Source organism: Pseudopipra pipra, chromosome 18, assembly GCF_036250125.1.
Source record: "Pseudopipra pipra isolate bDixPip1 chromosome 18, bDixPip1.hap1, whole genome shotgun sequence".
In the NCBI taxonomy this organism is placed as follows: domain Eukaryota; kingdom Metazoa; phylum Chordata; class Aves; order Passeriformes; family Pipridae; genus Pseudopipra; species Pseudopipra pipra.
In genome coordinates this window covers 7,728,266-7,752,329 of record NC_087566.1, presented here as the reverse complement: position 1 = coordinate 7,752,329, position 24,064 = coordinate 7,728,266, and the positions used below count along the sequence as shown (strand labels likewise).

The following is a 24,064-nucleotide window of genomic DNA, read 5'->3' as shown; positions in this document are numbered from 1 at the left end:
TGCTCATCAGGGTCCATAAGTAATCCCAGAATCAGCTAAGTTGGAAAAGACCTCCAGCATTATCAAGTCCAACCTGTGACCCATCACCACCTTGTGACCCAGACCAGAGCTCTGAGTGCCACATCCTTGAACGCCTCCAAGGATGTACAAAAATCAGTATAAAATGAGACTAAATAAGGATGTAAACGGGCTGTTCAAAGCCCCAGCTGGGTGAACGCTTGCAGAGAAGCTCCTGCCTTGTGGTCAGAGGCACAAACTCGTCTCTGCAGAGCAGAGGAAACCGCAGGACCTTCCAGAGCACAGAGCAGAGCGAGGGCTCCGCTCAGCAGCGCTTCCGAACCCACCTCAGCTGCCCTTCTCCTCAAAAAACACACTTATTGCAGAGCCTCACCCCCCAGAACTGACTGGGGAGCCATCACAGGACAGTAACCCATGTCACCACCCCAGGGCCTGACCCAGCAGGGTGAGAAATGAGCAATTTTTAACTCAGAGGTGTTATTTTATCACCTCTCTGCATCCGTTTTGCAAACACCACCCGTGCAGGACACACCACAGATTCTGCTCTCCAGAGCAGGGAAACCCTGTTCCTGGAATTGCACAGGTCTAGTTGTACACAGAAGAGCTTGAAAAACAATATTGAGGGGTGGGTATGTGTGCCAAAAACAAAAGACCAGGAAACCTCCAGTAGGGAATTAAAAACCAACCAGGCTATAAAGCGCCCAAATTCCACGTTTCTAAACACAATTCCTTTCCAAAGAGATGCCTCTGCCAATGGAACACCACAAGGTTGGCAACTTGGCTGCCAGCTGGGGGAGTTTCCATGCTCCTGTAATGCTCCCAGGTTTGGGGATTTATTTATTTATTTGTAAAATGTAATCTTTTAATTAGGGCAGGATTTAAAATACAGCTCAAATGCTGCTACACAGCTTAAAATTAACTCAGTGCGACTTCCAGAAATTAAACCCTTCTCATAATCCACTATGACTGTGGTTGGGCAACACATCACAGTAATAACTTTTGAAATTTGGAGCTGTGTGTGATAAAAAGTTGGCCAAAAAGGTGAATTTGAGGATTATTAATAAGTTGGATGGTGTTGACTAGAAGCACACTCAATATTCAGGTCCTTCAGCAGGGGGTGAACTGACCTTACTAAATGATTTTTAGTGCTTTCATGTATCCCAGATCAGAAAAAAAATATTAAATAATCAGAATTATTAAACCCAGATCAGAAGAAAGTCACAGATGAGGAGAAAAAAAATTGTTATTGATTCCAAAAGGGACAGAGAAGCAACACAAGAAAACTGTTCCTAAAAGTGGGAGTTCTATGAATTAATTTGACTGTCTTGTGATCCTTTCTCTGCCAGAAAAGGGCAATTGGTTGCAGGAAACAGCTCATGGATTATGGTAAAAATATCAGGGAGAGCAGCTGCTTCCCCAGCCCGTGGCTGCTCATGGAAATCTCCATTTAAATTGGGGAAGTGGCATCAAGTTGCACAAGGCAAAGCAACCCCCCCTCACTCTGCACAAGTTTGAGGAAGGAAACCAGGTCACAACTGCAAAGTTTGAAATACCAACCCACTGCACCTTTTCTCTGCTAGAGAAAATACTCCCTTTTTCTTTAAATTGTGTCTTTGCCTTCCAACAACCTCAAGTTTCACCCAGTGCAGGGAGGGAAGTTGAGCTCTGGGCATTGACCCTCCAGCACCAGCTGGTCATGGAGGAGGCACTTGGGACAAAACACTGGGATGAAATGGAAGTGCCTGGATCTCTCCTGACCATGACCAAGAGCCATTAGTCACCCACAGACCAATCAAGGCATCCAGAACTAATCTGGAAGATTAGGAAGTTATTCCCAAAAGGTCCACTGGAGAGTCATGCAATAGGAGACTCCTGTAACTGTGCTCTCCAAGAATCCCTCAGCACTGCTCCTGCTCTCTTTACCACCTTGACAGCTGCAGGGCTGGAACACTGGATATTGGGAAAAATTCCTTCACTAGAAGGGTGGTCAAGCATGGAAAAGGCTCCACAGGGAAGTGGTGGAGTCACCATCTCTGGAAGTGTTAAAACACAGGCAGATGTGGCACTTCATGATATGGTTTAGTGGGATGGGGGTGATCAAAAGATTGGGCTTGATGATCCTGGACGTCTTTTCCAGCTTTAATGATTCCATGATTCCATCACAGGCTGCCACAAAATGCAAACAGCTCCTTGTTCTGGAGCTCCCAGACCGGAACGGATGTAGAAAGAGGAAGGAAAAAACCCATGGCGACCAAGTACACCTGAACCTGGTGATCCACTGGAATTGAGCTGACAGGGATAAATATAAACTTCTTTTTATAGAGAAACATCTAAGGTGAAATAAAAGGACAAAATCCATCCACATTCTTCTTAAAATGGCTGTAGGGGCTCAATGAACTCATCACAGGAAAACCTCCTGATTTTATTTTACACACAGTTTAGAAAAGGAGGAGTTTCATTTCCCAATGCTTCCTGGAGGAATGAGAATCGGGAAGAGCTGCTTAACATGTCACATATGCCAGGGTTGAACACCAAGGCACATCACTTGCAGAACAACATATTCCTTGGAGAAGATCATTCCCGAGGTGTGTACACCCCCACCCACATGCCAATTGCCTCCCAGGGCACCAGCTGATCCCCAATCCAGCAGGAATGCTGCCAGTGTGGGGGGAGTGCAGGAAGGAGTCAGGAAAATGGAAAATCTAATATAAGGTATATCCAAAGGGAACTGAATAAACCTCTGCTAAAGGCCTTATGTAACACAACTCGTGCCTGAAGGAATCTTTCTACGCGATCTGAAAGAAAAAGGGAACATTTGCAGAAGGTTTTCCTGTGCAGACACAAACTGCAAAGATTTTTGGAGGAGGGAAAAAGAACTTTGTATCCTCTGAATGCATGTAGTTTGCATGTCACTGTCCCCAGCACATCAGGAAACCCAGAGAATTTTCAGCTGGGCTGAAAAACGGGGATCACCCATGGAGTTGGGGAATTTGTCCCCCACATGCCCCCTGCTCTGACAGGGAGGGCTCTGCTGCTGTTTCCATCAGCGTTGGAGGGGAGATGAGCCATCAATCCACCTGCACCAGGGATCTCTGGAGGACAGGGCAGGAGAATCATTCCTTCCCTTAACTCCCTGACTCTTTAATTTCTGAACAGTAGGGATTACCTCCCATGGAATGGTCTGGGTTGGAAAGGACCCTACAGACCATCCAGTCCCACTCCCTGCCATGAGCAGGGACACCTTCCACTAACACAGGTTGCTCCAAGCCCTGTCCAACCTGGCCTTGAACACTGCCAGGGATGGGGCAGCCACAGCTTCTCTGGGCAACCTGTGCCAGGGCCTCACCACCCTCACAGCCAAGAATTCCTTCCCAGTATCCAAACTAACCCTGCCCTCTGGCAGTAGGAAGCCATTGCCCCTTGTCCTGTCCAAAGTCCCTCTCCAGCTCTCTTGGAGCCCCTGGAATGGGCTCTCAGGTCTCCCTGGAGCCTTCTCCTCTCCAGGTGAACACCCCCAGCTCTCCCAGCCTGGCTCCAGCCATTGGAGTATCTCCATGGCCTCCTCTGGACTCTGTGCTGGAGGTGATCTCCACTTGACCCACTAGTACAAGGTCACCACAGCTGAGGCACTGTCTGATTGAAGAGTTTTATATTTTGATTCCTTCCCTGTGTACCTACAGTTTTCTCTGGGATCAGGCTTAAAGAAAACCAACTCTACAACCCAGTCTCTCACTGCCCAGAACAGGCAGGGAAGTTTCCTGTCCTTCCCTGGTGTGTCCAGTTAATGCTGATCACCCTGACTCTTATCACCTACACAGCACTTAAAAACTTACAGCTTTAATAAACTATGTGGCTCATTCCAGCAGAGGCCAATGCTCCAGACCAACCAACCTGTGGGAATAGGATTTTCTGGTGCCGGAGCATGGGAATGGCGAGTTCCTGGCACAGCCCCTGCACATGTGCGTGCAAGAAAACAGGAAGTTCAGACAAAGCGTTTCCACAGCCAGCAAAGCCGGCTGGGCTGCACCGGCACGGCCCCGGCTCCACACCGGGCTCTGCGGGAGCCGCGGGGATGGAGGGGGGATGCAGCCCCCTGGATTTCCCGTCTCTGTGTCCAGGGGGTGCCAGAAGGACCCTCAGGGCCGGGGCCCCGGGGCTCAGGACACGCCGAGGCTGTGGGTGTGCACGGGTTAACTCCTGCACAGAGGTTGATTCCCGTGCACACGGGTTAATTCCCGTGCACAATTCCCACACACGCGGGAATTAACCCGTGCACGACTCCTGCACACACGGGTTAGTTCCGGCGTGCAGCTCCCGCGCAAAGGGGTAATTTCCACGCAAGGGTTAATTCCGGCGCTCACGGGTTAATTCCTGCGCTGACGGGTTAATTCCTGCCCGCAAGGGAGTTAATTTCCACGCACAATTCCCACGCACGCGGGTTAATTCCCGCGCTCAGTGTACGCGGGTGTTGACTTCCACGCACGGGCTGACCCCCGCGCTGGCGGGTTCCCTCCCGCGCTCAGGGGTTAACCGGCTCCCGCGCCGCCGGGTTAATTAATTCCCGCGCTCGGGGTTAATTCCCGCGCACTTGCCGCGCCGCGCCCCCGCCCCCGCCAATCAGCGCGGCGGCCGCGAGCGCAGCCATGGCCATATACGGTAAAAAGCCGCGGCCGCCGCAGTGCCGCTGCGGAGGCTGCGCGCGCGCGAGGGGGCGGGGCCTGCGCGGAGAGGGGGCGGGGCTTCCCCTCCGTGTCCGCTCCCCCCTCCCCTTCCCTCAGTGGCCAGCACATGGCGCGCGGGGCCAAAAACACCCCAAAAAACCCTGCCCAGGGCCGGCAGCGAGAAACCCCTGGCCGTGTAACAAACCCCTGCGATATCGCTGGAAACGGCGCCAAGGAAAAACACGTTAAAATGAGTAAAAATTCCCCGCTTTTCTGCACTCCCAAGTAATTCCCAGTGGTCTGCACAGTCCTGGCTTTGAGTGGACACGATGCCCGTTACGGGGCCATTTTCCCCTGCAGAAATGCAGCAAGTGTATTTTTACGGCTCAATTTTAAAATCAACTCAAAGCCATGGTTTAAAATTGCCTTTTTTTTTTTTTTTTTTTTTTTTTTTTTTGGTTCCCCTGAAAATAACAAGGGTTTTGCTGCGGGGGACTTAATAAATATCCCTGCTAAACGGGCTCAAAGAGAAATCCAAATGTTATTTAGGGTGTTGAAGGAACTGAAGGAACAATTTCATCAGCCCAGGCTGTAAAAATAAACGTGGAACACAGGAACTGGTTCGAGCTGAATTGCAAAAGAACGTGTCAGGCTGGGGGTGAGGGACACAGCCCCTCCAGCTTTGCAGGAACCTCCTCAGAGGTGGATATTAAAGGGCTGTGCAAGGCAGGAATGGAGCTGAGGGCACCAAGGAAATGAGAAATACAGGGGAGGGTGGGAGGAATAACTGAATAAGCGTAAAAATAACCCCAAAGATAAGATAGGGCTTCAAAATGCAGAAGCACAGGTCACTCAGAATTAGCAGGAATTTCTGCCAGGAACTGAGAAAACACAGAACCATGGAATCATTAAGGCTGGAGAAGCTCTCTGAGACCATCAAGTCCAACTGTTCCCCCAGCACTGCCAAGGCCACCATGTCCCCAAGTGCCACATCCACACGTTTTTTGAACACTTCCAGGGATGATGATTTCACCACTGCCCTGAGCAGCCCTGTGCCAGTGCTTCACAACCCTTTCCATGAAGAAATTTTCCATGATCTCCAATCTAAACGTCCCCTGGCACAGCTTGAAGCCATTTCCTCTCATCTCATCCCATCCCTTGTTCCCTGGGAGCAGAGCCCAATCCCCTCGGCTCCCAGCTCCTGTCAGGGAGTTGCAGAGAGCAAGAAGGTCCCCCCTGAGCCTCCTTTTCTCCAGGCTGAGCCCCCCCAGCTCCCTGGTGCTCCAAACATTGGGATACAGGAAGAAAAGAGAGATGCACATCCCCTGCTGATGGTGTCTGTGCCATGATGCAACACGGGTGCAGCTGGTGCTGTGCTGAGCAAGGAATTCCTGCTCCAGGTCTGCTCACCACCCATGGTCTGGGCAGGAGGAGGACTTGTGGCCCCAGGATGAGCCCAAAGGGCTGTTCAAGAGCAGCGAATGGAGCTATTTTGGGAAGTTGGGGTTTGGCTTTGTTTTGCAGGACTGAGAAGCCGCTGCCTCCGCTCTGCCCTCGCCATGTGGGAGCTTGTGTTCAATCCTGGTCACTATTTCTATATTTAACAGGGCAGAGCTGGAAGTGGAGCTGGGAAACAAGCACAGGGCTGATGACAGACCGAAGACAACTAAACTATACCCTTAAGAGAGAAGTTTGAGGGTCACAAAGAAAATAATGTTTCAGAAAAAGACTTTGATCATGAGAATTTGCTGGTTAAGCGTCAGAAAGGGATGAGAAGAATCTCCAGCAAGGGTGGAAGATGGATGTGATTTTTCCATGGAGTATCAGGGGCAACAGGGATTTATTTCAGTCGGACCCAGCTCCTGCCCATTTACTCCTAACACAGTACTGGAAGGGGCTCCAGGAAGGTCTCTCTTCCTGGTTTTTCAGCCTCAGAACCTTTGATCCAGCCCATCTCACGGCTGATGGACAGGAACCCACCTTCTCTGGGTGTCTGGCAAAGCACAGCCCTGGGGCTCTACAAAGAAATCCAAAGGAGAAGGGAAAGAGCAGAGTGTATGTGGGTTCACTGGAAGATTATTTACTGGAAACTTGGCAACATCTTGGCAAGAGAGAACATTAAGGGGGGGTCTACCTGCCCAAGAGGAGATGAAGCCCCTCCCTTCATTTTTCCAGGTATTAGGGATAACAGAATCTGGCCGAAGTATAATAAAGCCCAGACACAGCCCAGTGATCTGGGAGAGCTCCAGGACAGCTGTGATGGTACCTGGAGGAACTGTTTTCTTACCAAAATTATTCTTGTCTTATACCATATAAAGAGCATCTGAAGGGGCTGGCAGCAGCCTGGACCAGCTCAGATGCCAGGGCCAGCAGCCTGTGGAATTTGCATCCTTCCAATGAGAGGCTGCAAGGAGCAGTTGGGCTCAGGTGGTTCCTGAATTAATTCTGCAAGGAGCAGTTGGATTCAGGTGCATTTCTGAGTTAATTCCAGAAGGAGCCATTGGGCTCAGGTGGTTCCTGAACTAAGTGACACTTGCAGAGCTCAAAAAGCTGAATCCCTGACAGTGGAAAAACTTGACGTGATCACAAAAAGGCTTCTAAAATATGATTCTATGTAGAAGCTTCTGCCAGAATTGGCTCAGATTAGTCAAGCAAACAGCTTGTTTACTGTGTTTAATGTACAGGAAGCATCAGCCTGATTACAGACATTAAACATATTCCTACATGGCAGTGTTTGTCACCACAGCAGACACTTCCCAGCCTTAATGTTACTCCCAAACAGGCACCGAAGAGACAGCAGAGCTGAGCAGGTAATCCCAGAGGCTCCAAAAGCACTTACCTTGTGCAGAGGCAGCACCAGGAAGGCTCCCCCGCCGCTGGCATCGACGATGATGGCCACGAAGCGGGGGTTGACTGCACAGAAGGAGCTGTCCCAGGTGACCCGGGACACGCGGATGTCGTCGTAGCACTGGTCGTTCTTCACGGCCTGGCCGAACACGTGCCGGAATTTGCTCTGTCGTACCACTCGCCTCATGGTGTCTGCGGGGCATGGAAAAGGGACATCAGTCACGGGGGCAGGACCTCTTGCTTGCCCAGGAGATGCCTGGCCAAGGGCCACCATGGGATGCTGTCCCCGGGTCCATTGCTGCGCTTCCAGCAGAGTGGAAACACGGCTTCACTCACCGTTCAGAGAATTACGGAATGGTTTGAGTTGGAAGGGGCAGAACCACAGAATCCCAGAATTGTTAGGGTTAGAAGGAGATCAACCAGTCCAACCCCCCTGTCCAGGCAGGGTGACTTGGAGCAGGTGACACGGGAACGTGTCCAGGTGGGTTTGGAATGTCTCCAGAGAGGGAGACTCCATGCCCTCCCTGGGCAGCTGTTCCAGGGCTCTGCCACCTCCATGGAAAAAAGTTCTTCCTCATATTGAGGTGGAATTCCTCGTGGTTTAGTTTATGGCCATTGCTCCTTGTCCTGTCATTGGATACCACTGGAAAGAGTCTGGAACCATCCTGATACCCAAGACCCTAAAGCTCATCCAGTCCCACCCTTGCCATGGGCAGGGACACCTTCCACTAGCCCAGGTTGCTCCAAGTGTCGTCCAACCTGGCCTTGGACACTTTCAGGGATCCTCTACCTTGCTTTAGACCTGCCAAATCCTCAGCTAGTTTTGTCTTTTCCTTTTTTTAACTGAAAGTTCAGGTTATTTTGTACCAAACCCAACCAAACTGCATTTCCAAGGAGGTTTTGCCAGTTAAGCATCAATTTTCCTCTTGTAAATGTACTCTCTGACTGCAGGAAAGGAAGTTCCTAATCCTAAAAGCAGTTTTTAGACAAGTCTCCACATATTTTCAGGGATAAATCTAGTCTTGGATTGAACTTGTTTACTTTCAAGTCAGACAGGGGCCAGAAGATGTAAATAAAAATGCAAGCTCCCAAAATCCGGTGTTCCTGTGAAGTGGTTCCACATGTTCCCCAGCTCCCAGTTCTTTCTTCTAACTCCAAAATCTCCCTAAAAAACCATAAAATGCATTTCCTAGGCAGAAAGGAGTAATGGAAACAAGTTAATGACTCCAATTAACTTGGTGTGTCTGCAGCATTTCTTGAAAAAAATTATTTTCAAGAATGCTGAAGTTAAAATAGAGGGAGAGGGATTGGTGTGGAAAATTCCAGCACCTGAGACCTGGAAGAAGACTTGGGCACAACACCATCCTTGGATCACACTGCAACCTATGGAGCCCTCACATCTGGGAAGGGCTTTTCCCAGCCTTCCAAGATTTTCCCCTTCAATCCATGCTGGCAGAGGAGGAGCCTCCATACAGCATCTTGCTTTTACATATGGGAAAAATATTTCTGTCCCAGTCTCCAGGGAAAGCCAAAAAAAAAAAATGGGGGGGAAAATAAAAATAAGTAGAGTCCACCTCCTATCTCGCCTCCCAGAAGGTCCCCAAGCACATGGAGAGGCTGGGAAAAACTGCTCTGCTCATGGAGCTCCTTGCTCCAGCTCCAGCAGTGATGCTCCAGAGTGAGAGACTGGGAATGTGGCTCCATCCTGACTCGCTGTGCACAGCCTGTCTCCTGCAAACGTGATTAAAGCTTGTAGGGCTGTCTGTGACTGCAAAGCTTTGCTGTTTTGTAGTCTGGGAGGTTAAATAAAAAATTAACAGTGACAAAAAGCGGAATAACTGGAGGGAAACGCTCATCAGAGCCGGGAAATGCACAGCCCATAATGTGTCTGAAGAGGAGAAGAATGTTCCAATTAAGGGAACAGACAGCTCGGGAGAGACACTCCAGCTCCGCAGAGATAAGGGAAAATAAGCAGAGGTTTTGTTCTCCCCCAGATCACATTCGGGATCTGGCACTGGCCACCTCCACAGAGGCTCCATCTCCGGGTGGGGCAGCTGCTGGGACATGGATCCAGTGCCACTGGAGCCACCAGTGTGCCCAGCCCACACCAAGGGTCACAGCAGGAACCAGCTCAGGGAAAACCAGCTCCCACAGAATGTTCTGAGTTGGAAGGGACCCCCAAGGACCACCGAGTCCAACCCTTAAATGAATGGTCCATCTGGGGATGGAGCAGGGATTGACCCCGTGGCCGTGGCGTTACGGGCACCGTGCTCCAACCAACTGAGCTTCTCTGCACACAGATAATAAATGCACTGATTTGAGGGTCATTTTTGCAATGGAGACACCTGTCCCCACGTGTGGGCTGGAGGCCACCAACCACCTTTCCCTGGGCCACATGGCTGGTGATGGCTTTGAGCCACCAATGACCTGAGTCCCAAGAGCTAGTGACACAGAGCCATGGGCTCCGGGGTCATTCCCAGTGGTGGGTACTCCCCACTGCCTTTCTCATGGTACCTCTTCTATACTGATCTCCTGATATTTTAAGGGCAATTAAGAATGTCTAAGAAAAAACAGGTGTTGTTTTAAAAAGCAAAATTCTGTGAATAACCGGGGTGTTTAAGACATCTATGTAAAAAAGCTATACAGAAATTATTAGGGATTTCTATCATATTATAGATAAACTTGGGCTTCCTCTGTGCTTCTCATCAGTTAATGGAATTGCATAACACACCTTCTGCCAAGTGTTTCCCTTACAGCACAAGGCCTGTTCCATGCTGGACACACCCTGGAACACCAGAGTGCAGTGGGAAGTCACAAACCAGGAGCTGCTCTCCAGCTCCAGCCAGAAGGTAAGAGCACAAAACAAAATCATGGAATGGGTTGGGTTGGAGGGACCTTAAAGCCCATCCTGCTCCACCCCCTGCCAGGGGTGGAACAGGATGTCCACTCTGCAGGGACACCTTCCACTAGACCAGGCTGCTCCAAGCCCTGCCCAACCTGGCCTTGGATACTTCCAGCACAATCCCAGCCTCACAGAATCATGCCCAAAGAAAAGGTGAATTTCAACTCAAAGATGCCCAAAAGACACAAAACACGCTGAACTTCCGAAGTTCAGTAAGATAGATCATAAAAAAAAATGCAGTTCCACACCCAATTACTAATTTGTGTCGACTCATCCCAGACCTGTCAGACACTTCCACCCCAAGGGCTCCTCCCAGAGCCGAGAGGGCTCAACACTCATGGCTTTGACCCTGCCAGGTCCTGCAGGGCACACCATGCAAGAGCAGCATCACCCTTATCACCCCCTTCCTCCCTCCCTTCCACCACTCCAGGTGACACTAGGCCACCCTGAAGACATTGGGATGTTCTCCAAAGCCCAACATGTCACAACAGCACCCAGCTCAGCCCTGTCCCACCTTGCAGCAAATCCTACTCAGCATCCGCCTGCACGACTCATCCAGGAGCAGGGAAAAGTCCCCTGGCTTGGTGCACATGGATTTTCATGGCAGGGAAAAGTCCCCTGCCTGGTGCACAGTGGATTTTCATGGCAATGTTCCCACCCTGCTGTGCATCAAGATTAAAATCAGCTTGTTGAGAAGAAGGTAAAGTGATGGTTTGAACTCGCCATGCTGAGCCAACACGCAGCAAATTGCCTGGTGCCACCATCCCACAGAGCATGGGGTTTGGGAACTTCTCTGCTCTGATGCTGGGAATTCAGATAGGATAGTTATGATTATACCTTTTCTTCTCTTGATCAATACCAGAACACCACGAAAAAATGGTTATTTCGAATATCAGATACCGGGGGATCTGCCACCCCTTCCACCTTCATGGAAGAGAAACTTCCTTTGTCCTGTGGTGAAATCCTACTACTTTATTTCCCTCATTTTTGCCGTGTGATGAGAAGGGTAATCATTTGGTTTTCTATAAATGACTTTCAAACAAATGCAAAGAGTTCAGATGCATCCAAAAATACCCTGATTTGTTCCAAAGGGATCTGTTGGAACACACCTTCGCTGCCCTCTTCCCCACCTACAGCTCGTCATCCTTAGCAGGAACTCTGCTGAACACATGGTGAGCAGCCTCCAAGTCCTCATTTCCATAGCAAAGGGAGTGATTCTTGGCGTTGGATCACAGCCATTTTGATCTGGCTGCTCTCCAAGGAGAAGGAGGGGGGGAATGTGCAGGCTGTGGTTATAAAGAGCAGCGACTGCGGATCCTTGAGAGCACCAGAGAGAGCAGGTGAAAAACAAAACAGGGGGAGCTTGAGCTGAGCACCCAAAAAGAGTCGTCTCCCCACCACAGACTCTCCTTAAACACGAAGAGCATTCAGTCTCCTTAGTTGTTTTTCAATACCACAGTGCAAAGGATCCCCCCCCCTCCTCCTCCTCCATCTGCAAGCAAATCCACAGCTCAGTTTGGTTGCCACAGGTTCTCTCAGCAGAGCCACGTGCAGCGTCCAGGCAGGAAGGAGCTCCAACTTGGCCAATTCATGGAATGTTTTGGCTTGGAAGGGATCTTAGAGCTCATCTCATCTCCTGCCATGGGCAAGGACACCTTCCACTATCCCAGGTTGCTCTAAGCCCCATCCAACCTGGCCTTGGACACTTCCAGGGATGGGGCAGCCACAGCTTCTCTGGGCAGCCCATGCCAGGGCCTCACCACCCTCACAGCCAAGAATTCCTTCCCAGTATCCAATCTAAATCTACCCTCTTCCAGCTTAAAGCCATTCCCCCCTTGTCCTGTCCCTCCTGGCCCTTGTCCAAAGTCCCTCTCCAGCTCTCTTGGAGCCCCTTTAGGCACTGGAATGGGCTCTAAGGTCTCCCAGGAGCCTTCTCTTCTCCAGGTGAACACCCCCAGCTCTCCCAGCCTGGCTCCAGAGCAGAGGGGCTCCAGCTCCTCTGGACCTGCTCTAAGAGGTCCATGTCTTTTTTTGGTGCCACTTTTAGGATTATCAGGAGAGATTCCAACACCTGAGATGATTCACCACAAGGAAAGACTGATTCAGGCTCTACCAGCCATGTGACAGGATGACCTGGGCAGTTCAGGGAGCCTTGGGAAGTGACTTTGTAAATACCAGAGCTGGCAAGAAAACACATCCATGGCTAACAGGGCTGTGCTGGGGTTTTACCACTAGGAAGTGGACTTGGAGCAAGACTTAAAAAAGGAAGTTAATTAGATCATTGTGCTGTTAGACCTTGGCCGAAGAGCTGGAACGATCTGCACGCACTTGCTAGACAGAAAATATTGGGGGGGGGGTGGTAAAGCACAACTTTGGAGGATTTAAAACCTCCCAACTGGGAGCTGAAAGGCGTTTAAATTTTGCCAGAGTTACAACCCTCAGCAAAATTAAAACAGAAGCGTTGGACACCCTGCAAAGACCACGACAATAGAAGTGCTGACAGATCTATGGCGGCTGATCTCCTGGATCCCGCTCAGCCACACACGGAATCTTGGTGGGGACAGAGGAGCCAGCCCCTCAAAACTCTTCTTTCCCTAAAATGTCAAGTGACTTCTAGCTGAATTTTGCCACACACTGGAGTTCATCTCCCAGTCTGTGCCTGCTGTCCAGCCCAGCCCTCGTGTCAGCATTTCAAAGGCCCTCAGAAAGGCAGGACTCCGGCGGCCGCGCTCGCACAGGGAGACTTTTCATTCCACTCCTTTCTGATCTCCCATCATGATGTGTCACAAGAGTTACCATGAGTTTGCCCATTTTCCTGTTTATAAAGGATTTATCTGTCTCAAGAATCCAACAGATGGATTTCTGTGGCTTCGGAGGGTTTTCAGGCTGCTTATGCAAGAGGAAATGCATCCTGCTAGGGAACACTGACAGGAAAACCCCCCACTAATGGCAAAATCCTGCTCAGCCCATGTGACTGGGATCCCTTCTGGAAAGGGAGACATTGGAAATAAAAGGCCAGTTGAAGTCACAGGCAGCCTGAGGCTACAGTTAAGGGGGGGGGTGAGAACACAAATCCAGTGGATAGGGAGAACAGCATTTATAAAAGGCTGGTACTTGGGACTGGAAAGGCTCTTCCTTAAGTGGAAAATGTCAAGTTGCAGCTCTTGGTGAATCCCCAAACTCACAGTCAGAGCCTTGCTGAAGAGCTTGGGAATAAAGGTACAGTCTCAACTATTAACAAATAAGAAGCAGATTTTAAAAAAATTAAAATCAAGAGGTTAATGGTTGGACTTGATGATCTTAAAAGTGTTTTCCAACCTAAATAATTCAATGGATCTATAGACAATGCACCAGCACCAGGTTTGAATGGTGTTATGGGATGGATGGGGTCAGCATGGACAGGGGATGGTCCCACTGGTGGAACTACAACATGGGACTGCCCAGGCCATGGGTTCCTGATGGGGAAGCCCAGAGGATTCTCAAGTCCCATCCATGCAACCCAAGGTCTTCCTGAACACCTGGGCTGAGACACTTGGGCCTCATCTGCAAAAGCAATGAGGACTCAGAGCTGGTTTTATAAAAAAAAAACAAATAGGAAGTATGTTCCAATGCTGAGCCAATAACCAGCCCACGGGTGTTCCAGCCTGCCCCCAGCATGGAGAGAACACCCTCCCTCCCAGCAGGGCTGCGCCACCTCTGTGGAGCAGTTGGACATCAGGAGATAAGCACTGGAGAAAAGCCCACAAGGAATGTGGCGATTCACCCTTCAGAGCACTCTGAACATCACATGGAAGATAAGGTACAGAGCCACATATGGCACGGGGGACAGAGGCACTCAGAGGTTTTTAAGTCCGAGAGAGACCACAGTCCCACTGTGCTTCCTGCTCCTCACAGCGAGGACAACTCCACCTCACCACGGCTATGTGGCCAAGGGAGCAGGGGCTGAGCCAACAGCTGCACCCCACTGCCTGGGAAAAGGGGAACAAACACCACCAGGTTATTTCCTAATCCCTCACTTCTGGCATTTCTCAACTCCAGGTTGTGCAAGCTCCCTGGTGCCTGGTGACTCAGGCGCGTGCATGGCACGCTGGGCACCGGGACATGGATGTGGGCACACACTGCCCCGTGCCTGCTCCACCTGCACATAATAGTCCAGGGAAATGCTTTCCAGCATTATCACAGTGCACAGGCCAGAGATTCAGAGATGTGTCCTACAGTGAGCTCAGGGCCACAACTGGAATTAGCCCACACTGGCAGGAAACTGCCACCACTGTCACCAGTATGTCACCAGCAAGGCTGGAGGGGGAATTAGAACCACAGAATCATGGAATGGGTTGGATTGGAAGGAACATTAAAGACCATCTCATTCCCACCTCCTGGGACAGTCCCACAGGCAGGGAGGGACACCTTCCACTAGCCCAGGTTGCTCCAAGCCCTGTCCAACCTGGCCTTGGACACCTCCAGGGATGGGGCAGCCACAGCTTCTCTGGGCACCCTGTGCCAGGGCCTCACCACCCTCACAGGGAAGAATTGCTTCCTGATATCCAATCTAAACCTATTATCTCACTTTGAACCCATTCCCCCTTGTCCTGTCACTCTGTGTTCTTGTACAACTTCATCTCCCTCTCCAAGTATCCAAGCAATGAAAGGATTCAGTCTTGCAATATGAAGTCCTGCAAGACTTGGGCAAGGAAGGAAGCGGGAGAAAAAAAATGTATCACATGACCACCAAAACTTCATCTCACCTCACCCCAGGACTTCACACGAAACCTCCAGCAGAAAAAGGGAACAGCCACAAATACCTTGATACAGTCCCTCTCCTTTTAAACACAATGATGTTCCCTCCGTGCATCCCTTTCCCAGTCACTCCATTTTCAGTCCAGTTCTGACAGAACTGTTGTTTTCAGAGTTGTCCAAACCAAAGGTGAACACTATTACAGATGGTCCAAATTTCAAAACACATCATATTTGTGTCTTTGGTTACTTGAATCCAGGTTGAGCAAGACACTGCCATCTGATTTCACTTCATTTTAAAGACAAAAAGCTGGAATATGAACTTAATACTGAAATTTCCAGCTGTTCCACCACTGGCAAGATTCTATTTTGGGATGGGAACCTAAACCACAAACTACCAGGGAATTTGATTATATCTCAACTGGGGAGCCCAGCACATTCAAAAATGTAACACAACCCAAACTTTAAATAAGCTGAAATTTCTGTTCTGGAAGAAGCACAAGGTGCTGGCTGTAACCTGTGAAACACTTGATATGATTCTGGTTTTAGTTGGAACCTCAAATGATTTTATGAAAACCTTTAGAATATGAGGCACTCTGAGACAGAAGCCACCTGTAAAGCTCAGATCTTCCAGGGATCACCCAGAGGGATGTGTTATTTCCTGAGGGTTCACCTGTGTGCTCATCTCACTCCTCCCACACTGTGGCTATTTATCCTTCAAGATTTCCAGGTGTACAATTAATTTTCTTGAGGAATCACCTGCTCTAGTGGAAGGTGTCCCTGCCCGTGGCAGGGGGTGGAACAAGATGAGCTTTAAGGTCCCTTCCAAGCCAAACCAATCTGTGCTGATCTCTCCACTCCCACCACTTTGGAGCTGTATCTCTCCATCCACCATTACATCATTTATCATAATTTACAGTGACAAAAGGACGCCGCAGTGGAAAGTCATTACCCCGAACTGAGAGAGTTGTCTGGCTTCATTTAATCTGTGTCATCTACCATAAAGCCAGAGCAATGAATGCACACAAAAATCATTACACAAAATAATTTATCAGGAGCCACAGCGGGATGGGCAACCAGCAAAGGGAAACACTGCAGCAGTTACCCAAATCCAGGATCCGAGGCAGCTGAGGAGCAGGAATGGGAATTCTCCCAGCAGCCTCCAAACAACCCCCTCTTTTGAGTTTATTTCTTTTATAGTATCTTCTGTCAGCTGGCACTAAAGTTGCCCCAACCTCAGAGATGATAGGGGATGTTGGGATGATGGTAATTTAGCACAGGCTGGGTAAAAAAAAGTTAGTAAAATGAGAAGAGAAGGAAGGAGAGCAAAGTGGAGATAAAAAAAAAGGATTGAAACTCAGGACAAAACCTCATAAAGGCAAGTAATGTACAGACTACAGGGATTAAACATCCAGGTACCTCAGTGCATTTAGGGCCAGATTGGACAGGGCTTGAAGTGTGGAAGGTGTCCCTGCCCATGGCAGGGGGTGGAATGAGATGAGCTTTAAGGTCCCTTCCCACCCAAATCATTCTGGGATTCTGGAATCTCTGCATTTCAGCTCCACTTCTGCTGCCAGCAGAGACAGTTGTTGGACACCACACAAGCTTTACTGGATAAGGAAAGGGAAGCCTCCCCCACACTCCCACCTCAGGCACTGCTGTTCCAGGAGCTGACCACAGAAGGCCGTGGCCTTTCACATGCTCCCCTCCAAAAAACCCTTCCTTCTCCTCTGCTTTCTCCACTGGCATAAACACCAGAGAAGCTTCTCTGCACACTGTATCCTCATCCACTGCCAAGAGACAGAGTGAATCCTCCCAGAGCTGAACAGAGCCCTGTGAACTGCAGCCACAGACATCACACCAACCCCGTGGGTGCTGCTGACACCCCGGGACCGGCTGATCACCCCCAGTGTGAGCAGCACTTGCCATGGGGAGGGAAAAACAGGGCTCAGCCCTCCCCAGGGCCCCGAGGGAAACACGAGGGAGAGAGCAGGGCCTCGCTGTGCAGAGCTGGGAGCCAGCAGGGCCCTCCCAGCGCCAGGATTCCAGCTGAGGGAAGGAGGTGATAAAATGCTTCTCCCCAGCACTGACCTAGTTCTCTTATCAGGGCTACCAGGGAAGTATCAATGTGCTCAGAGCTGCCACCCTGATCCACTGAATTCTCCTCTCTTGAAGGTTACATGCAAGTTTCCTCCAGATCCTGGGACACATCACAAGCTTCTCTTTTTCTTAAAATCTGGTTTTGGGCAAAGGATGGTGGTTATGAACAGAGAAAGCTTTTCCCCACCACAGTTTCATTAATTTCCCACCAATCACCAGCAGATCCTACCCTTCCCAGCTAACTAAGCACTTTTTTCTAACAGAGTGCTCATGGCAGAAAACAAGTGTATTTTCAACTTGATTATCTGAAATAATTGGCAAACATAAATCTTCATGTATGTGACAGAGGAGCTCAGCAGTGGCCACTAGACCTGGAACTCAGCCCCTGATACAGGATGTGTCTGTCCTCTCTGATGCTGAATTTAAGCAGACAGGTGCTGGGACCTAAGGATGGAAAGAATGAGACCTGCAGGATTCCCCATTCTGCTGAAGTTAAGAAGAGGTGCAGACATGAGGGGATTTGATTAACATGATATTTTCTAAGGTAAGAACATGTCCTATTGAATCCAGTGGTTTTAAGACATTGCTGGAAACATGAAACTGTAAGTGAGGGGAGGCAGTGAATTGGATCATTCCTTAAAAAATGACAAAAAGATTAACAGAAATTAGAAATCCCAGAATGGTTTGGGTTAGAAGGGACCTTAAGGCTCAGCTCATTCCACCCCCTGCCACGGGCAGGGACACCTTCCACTAGCCCAAGTTGCTCCAAGCCCCGTTCAACCTGGCCTTGGACACTTCCAGGGATGGGGCAGCCACAGCTTCTCTGGGCAGCCTGTGCCAGGGCCTCACCACCCTCACAGCCAAGAATTCCTCCTCAGTATCCCAACCAACCCTGCCCTCTGGCAATGGGAAGCCATTACCCTTTGTCCTGTCACTCCAAGCCCTTGTCCAAAGTCCCTCTCCAGCTCTCCTGGAGCCTCTTTAGGCACTGGAAGGGGCTCTAAGGTCTCCCTGGAGCCTTCTCTTCTCCAGGCTGGACATCCCAGCTCTCCCAGCCTGTCTCCAGAGAAGAGGGGCTCCAGCCCCATCTCCAGAGGAGTTGACAAGCTGGTTTCTATTCCTCGATTACAACATGCCATGGCATCCACAGGAAGAAACTACAAAGTTTTTTTAAGGAGATAAATAAGGAGATAGACAGTTGCAGGTCTCAGTCCTTGCAGAGCTGCAGCCCAGGAGCCACCAGGACCTGCAGAGCCCTCAGCTCTGAACACTAAGTTGGTTGGGACACGAATTCCTCCCGACTCCGAAATAAAGCAGAAACAACAGATCAGCACAACCGAGGCTCCCAACCAGCCCAGCCAAGAGTGAGTCAGACTGACCAGGCGAGGAGGCACATTCTCCACATGGCCCGGCCTGACCACAGCGGCTCCACTGGGCTGCTGGACCCAGCACAGCCCCAGGCCTGCCCAGAGCCTGCGGAGAAGCCGACGCTGCCTTGGGAATGTGTCCTGGGAGGAGCAGGATGGCCAAGTGCAGCCACACATCAGTGTGGTGGTGTCTGGAGCGTGCTCCCAGTCCTGTAACGGCAAACGGGACGGGCTGGAGACCTGGAGAACATCCCAGGTAGGCTGGAGGTACAGCACAGACCAGCACTGTCCATCACACACCAGCGTGGTCCATCACACTGGAATTTTAAATGGAGACACTCAACTCCAAAAAGCAACAATGAGCTTGGTTGTCACCTCCTAAAAAACATCTTCATCCAGTCAGAGTGGCCTCCACTTCTCACCACCCACCCAACAGGTGAGGCACCCACTAAACTGCTTTTGGTGTTCTCCAAATGCACCCAACAATGGTTAATTGTCAAAGACAGGACAATATCCTCCCACAGAACGTGGGAGTTCGGGCAGGACAACGCAAACATCTCGGGTTTTAATGCAGTACAAACAAGCTGCAAAATGAATCTCAGTTCTCCCAGTTGGAGCTGGCATGTGTTCCTCCACATTTCCATTTGCTGTCCTGCCAGCTCTTCTGGCCAAGCAGCCTATAATTCCAAGAGCACCATTGTCATTCTGTCCCGTTTCCGTAACGTGCAATTTGAAATCAGGGCTGGGGGAGGGAGGAAGGGACCGGAGGAGGCTGAAACTCAAATCCAGATAGTTCAATCTGCTCACTTGATTTTAAATCCCTATCTCGTGGTACCAATTACAGCCCCTCAAACATCTGTTTCAGCAAAGGCTTCCAAGTTCAAACACATTTCCTCTGTCCTACAGATGTTCCTTGTCGCTGATCTGTCGTGGGGCAAGGCTGCTGTCCCTGGCACCAACCTGCTGTCAAACCATGAATGCAACACAAAGCTCCTTTCTCACCTCTCTGGGCAGGCAAGAAGACAAAAATTATCTCAGGAAGTGTATTTAGTCTGTTGAGGAGCTTTAATAAACATTCCTGCTATGCTATGAAAAAAGATTTCAGATCCAAAAAGGAAAAACATCTTCCTATGCCCTGTGCCAGGGATGAGGGCCACCACTGTCCCTGATACCTCTTCCTACCCCCTCTGCCAGGGATGAGGGTATCACCGTCCCTGACAGCTCCATGGCACCAGTTCCATGTCCCCACCTCCCTGACAGGGAGAATCACACCCATCCCAACACACTCTGGGCAAAGGCAGATTCCTTGGGGAATTCTTGGACCTGCAGCTGCTCTCAGCTGGAGAACCGGTTCCCAGCAAGGGGTGTGAAGAATTCCAGCCTGTGCCTGATGACCTTTAAGCTTTACTTACCTGTTGGCTTGGCAGTCACGCTGCTGCACGTGCAACCCACACCTCCAGCCCCTCGGGAATCCCTGTGGCATTTACAGCAGCTCTGGAGGAGCCCGGCCAAATCAACAGGCACAATTCCACCCAGATAAGCCCCAGCTGGTTTTTCTGTGAGCTTTCCAAGCCCTTCAGAATTCCTCCAGTAGAGCAGAAGATCGATGTGGCAAAGCACAGAAGAATAAAAAGATAACCTTTACCCTCCAAAAGAAACATCAGGGAGCAAAGTAGAGTAGAGAGATAACCTGACCCTTCCCAGGGGTGCCCACCCTTAAACAGCAGCACCTTAAAGCACCACACAGAACAAACTGCTCCAGAGAGGAGCAATTTTCCTGGCAGCAGCCAGGAAAGAGCTGCTGCAGGCACAGCAACACCCAGCTAGAAGAGTTTTGTGCCTACACTTCAGGCTGTGCTAAAGCAGAATATATTGCAGAGGAATGTCTGGCAACTCTTGGTTGCCTAAGCTGGCTCAGGATTTTTTTTCTTGCCTTGCAAATTGATCTCGGCAGATTCAAAAATTAAAATCAACCTTAAAAAATATCACTGAAAACTCAGAAAGGATTTAATCCACCTCCCGTTCTGAACAAGGCAGTTTTGTCCCCATTTACTCCAACCTGCAAGATATGGTACAATTAATGTAAGTACTGCAGAAGGGAATTAAGTGAGAAATTAAGAGTTCAAAAGGTGTAAGAATGGCCATTTATCCACATACATATCCCACCACGTGTGCTGGGGCAAATACCTGAACCATGTGTAAAACAACAACTACCCTTAGTAGTACATGCTACAAGTATTCCCCAGACCCTGAGTAAAACATGAAACCTCACATTCCCAATGTGGAAAAGAAGGATCCCAATCTGTTTGACACAGGTGTGGTGAAAAATGCCAAGTAAATGAGTCAGCTGGGGGTTCAAAATTCCAGCAGGAACCAACAAACCACCATGAGGGGTTTTAAGTATTTTAAGTAAAAATGAAAAAAAATAAGGCAACTTCAGGGGTAATTCCAGCCCTCCTGAGTGGTGCTCAGCATGGAGCCTTTGCTGATGACAATCCTCCCTATCCTACCATCATCTGCCCAGCACGGCCAGTTTGCCCAGCTCCCATGGGACACAGTGCTTCCTATGGACTGGATTTGTTATTGCTGCTAATCCCTGGTGCTGCTAATTACACCCATTAGCAGTTTGTCCAGGATCCAGATCTGCAGCACTGTAGGATGGCAAGTCCCCATCAGATTGTTGGAAGGGACCTTAAAGATCACCTAATTCCACCCCCTGCCATGGGCTGGGACACCTTCCACTAGCCCAGGTTGCTCCAAGCCCCTCCAACCCGGCCTGGAACACTTCCAGGGATGGGGCAGCCACAGCTTCTCTGGGAAACCTGTGCCAAGGCCTCACCACCCTCACAGGGAAGAATTACTTCCTAAAATGTGACCTAAATTTCCCCTCTTTCAGTTTGAACCCATTTCCCCTTGTCCTGTCAAACAGTTCCTGATAGAATTGAAGACTTCAACGGAACAGGGCACTGCAAAATGTGATGTTTCAATAGAGCAGGTTTATATATTTATTTAAGATAAACAATGGATTTTCAATGGCTCCAGAACAGTGTCTCTATGGCAACTATATGCAGAACCGGGGGGGAGGGAGGGGAAGTTCCCATATTTCTAAATGCTCAAACCAGAGTGATTTGAAGTCCATTTTCCAGGGATTACTTATCCCAGGAACTGCAGGTGCAATGCACTGCCCAGGTTCATACAGGGATGCAAACAAGGAGTAGTTTCAGGCACATCATTCCCGTGGAGTTTTAGGGAATCCTGCTGAGACATATTTTATAAAGCTGTGGAAATGGCTGCTGTCATATTCAGCTAAGAATTATTATCTATATGCTTGTTCCTACATAGGAACTCTCATTCAGAGATGTTATGGGCAGCCAAAATCTGGAAAACCACAGGGAAACCCTGGTCCTTCCTACAAGGAACACTTGGCCTCAAGCACAGTTCAGCAACACTCCAAAGGAGAGCTGGGAGCTCAGCTCAGCACACCCAGGCTGAGCCTTAATCACTTTAAGTCAGATCCCACCACTGGTTTATTTCCATTGCTCCTTCAAATTCAATTATTAGAAAGGAAAACAAGACAAACCTAATTATGCTGGACCGAGAGGCCCAGCTCAGTGTCACTCACAGGAACTTCCCTCCCAAGAGCCAGACCTCAGACATCATTACCCACCCAGAGCAAAAAGCACATTATACATCATTTATTGTTATCGCCAACAAAATGTGGACTGAGACAAAGCCAGGGATGTCAAAGGAGCAAAATGATAATGCTGAAGAAATTCTCCTTTCTCCAATGCAGGTGATTCTACCTTGATTTTACCCCAAATTCATCAGCAAAGAAAGGCACAGAGGAGAAACAGTACAACAGCCCACATTGTACTTTATCACCTCCAAATCAAGGAGATTCTTTCTATCCACCAAGAGCACATCAGAAGGTTGGCAGCTTTCAAAAACCATGGTTTTGCCTCTTTGGAGGCAGTAGCAGATACAATTTTCACTATTTCTCAGTCAAGTTCCTGACCCACAGAGCAGGATTTTAAAGCTTTTAGGATGTTCCATCACAAAATCCTCTTCCATTTCAGGAGCACTTTGTGACTTGTTAGGTTTGTTTGCTCCAAGGGATCCACCCCTGTTTTACTGACATCAGGAATTACACGGGAGAAGGGTAAAATTATCCACTTGCCCAACAGTCACCTTCTGCTTCATAGGTACTTCATCACTCCATCCACATCCAGCCATTAATTCTGACTGGATTTATAGTCCCTACACAAACCCAGGCAGGCACATACACAACTAGAGGCTGCTGATACAACTAATGGTTGGTATATTCCATTAGGATCCTCTCCAGCTTGCTCCTCCAAGGACCAGCTCTGAAAAGCAGTTCAGTGTCACACTGGCATTTTACAGGTCTATATGTGGTTTTAGATGATAAAACCCACACAAAAAAAGTCATGTGCTGAACAATTATAACCTCAAAAAGAAACAAATAATCCATTTTTTGTAGAGTTACTCACAGGAGGAAAATCAGAACAAAGCAATCCTATTAGCAGATAAAAAGAAAGGGCCCAGTGAACAATTCCCAACCATACTGGTGTATCCAAAACATTCAGAAAAACGGACTTTCACTGCTGCTTTCCTGAGTCACTCAGCTAAGCTAAGCCAAGCCTTTTTCTGCTCAGTTTTGACTTGGCTTTCACCCCTCCAGCACCTGCAACTGTGCATAACGTGACAAAACCCCAGCAGTTCACATCCTGTCAGCCTAAAGCCACCAACAATCTGACTTTTCACATGCGGCTCCCGGACCAGGGTGACTAAACTGAAGCTCTAAGCAGTTTCTAATCAGACTAATTTCAGAGTTCACCACCAGAATACACCAGCCCAAAAATATTAAGCAGGGGAGACCACAGGGAAAGAGCTAGAAGAGAACACAGCCATTTAATTCTTGTTCATATGCCCTGTAAAGGCTTAAACTGGGGCACTTCAAATCCTCAGTGAGTTTCTGTTCCAACACATCCTCAGAGAAGGGCTGAGATTATCACAAAAGCCTCAGTAAAGCAAAATCAAAACAAACAAAGCAAGACTTTAAAAGTCAAGTGAAAATGTGCCTGTGAGCTTGCCCGAGAGGACATTCCTGGCCCTGGGAGTGGTGCTCTGATGACCTCACCGAGCTGCAAACCCAGGCCAGGAAGTGCTTTGCTCATGTCTTCAAAATAGGAAGCTGGCACTCGAAGTGATATTCCTCAGAATTGATCACCAAATTAAACCCAACATCATAAAACCTCTTCCCATCATAGCACAACGCTGTCCTTTAATGAGCCATGTGACGAAGCCATCGGTAAAGTCCAATATTGGCCATGGATGTGATGGATGGAGCAGCCACCGAGGGCAGAGCCCAGTGCCCTGTGCTGCATCACCCAGGGAAAAGCTGATATTTCCCCCTT

General features: G+C 49.2%; 1 protein-coding gene across 1 annotated transcript in view; it reads right to left on the bottom strand.

The window, feature by feature from the left end:
• Window positions 1–24,064, bottom strand: part of CORO1C (coronin 1C) — a 43,023-nt gene that overhangs the window by 16,883 nt on the left and 2,076 nt on the right. The window contains exon 2 of the mRNA XM_064674929.1: window positions 7,519–7,718. Within this exon, the coding sequence (XP_064530999.1) occupies window positions 7,519–7,713 (195 nt within the window). The 5' untranslated portion in view covers window positions 7,714–7,718. The remainder of the gene's footprint in view (window positions 1–7,518; window positions 7,719–24,064) is intronic.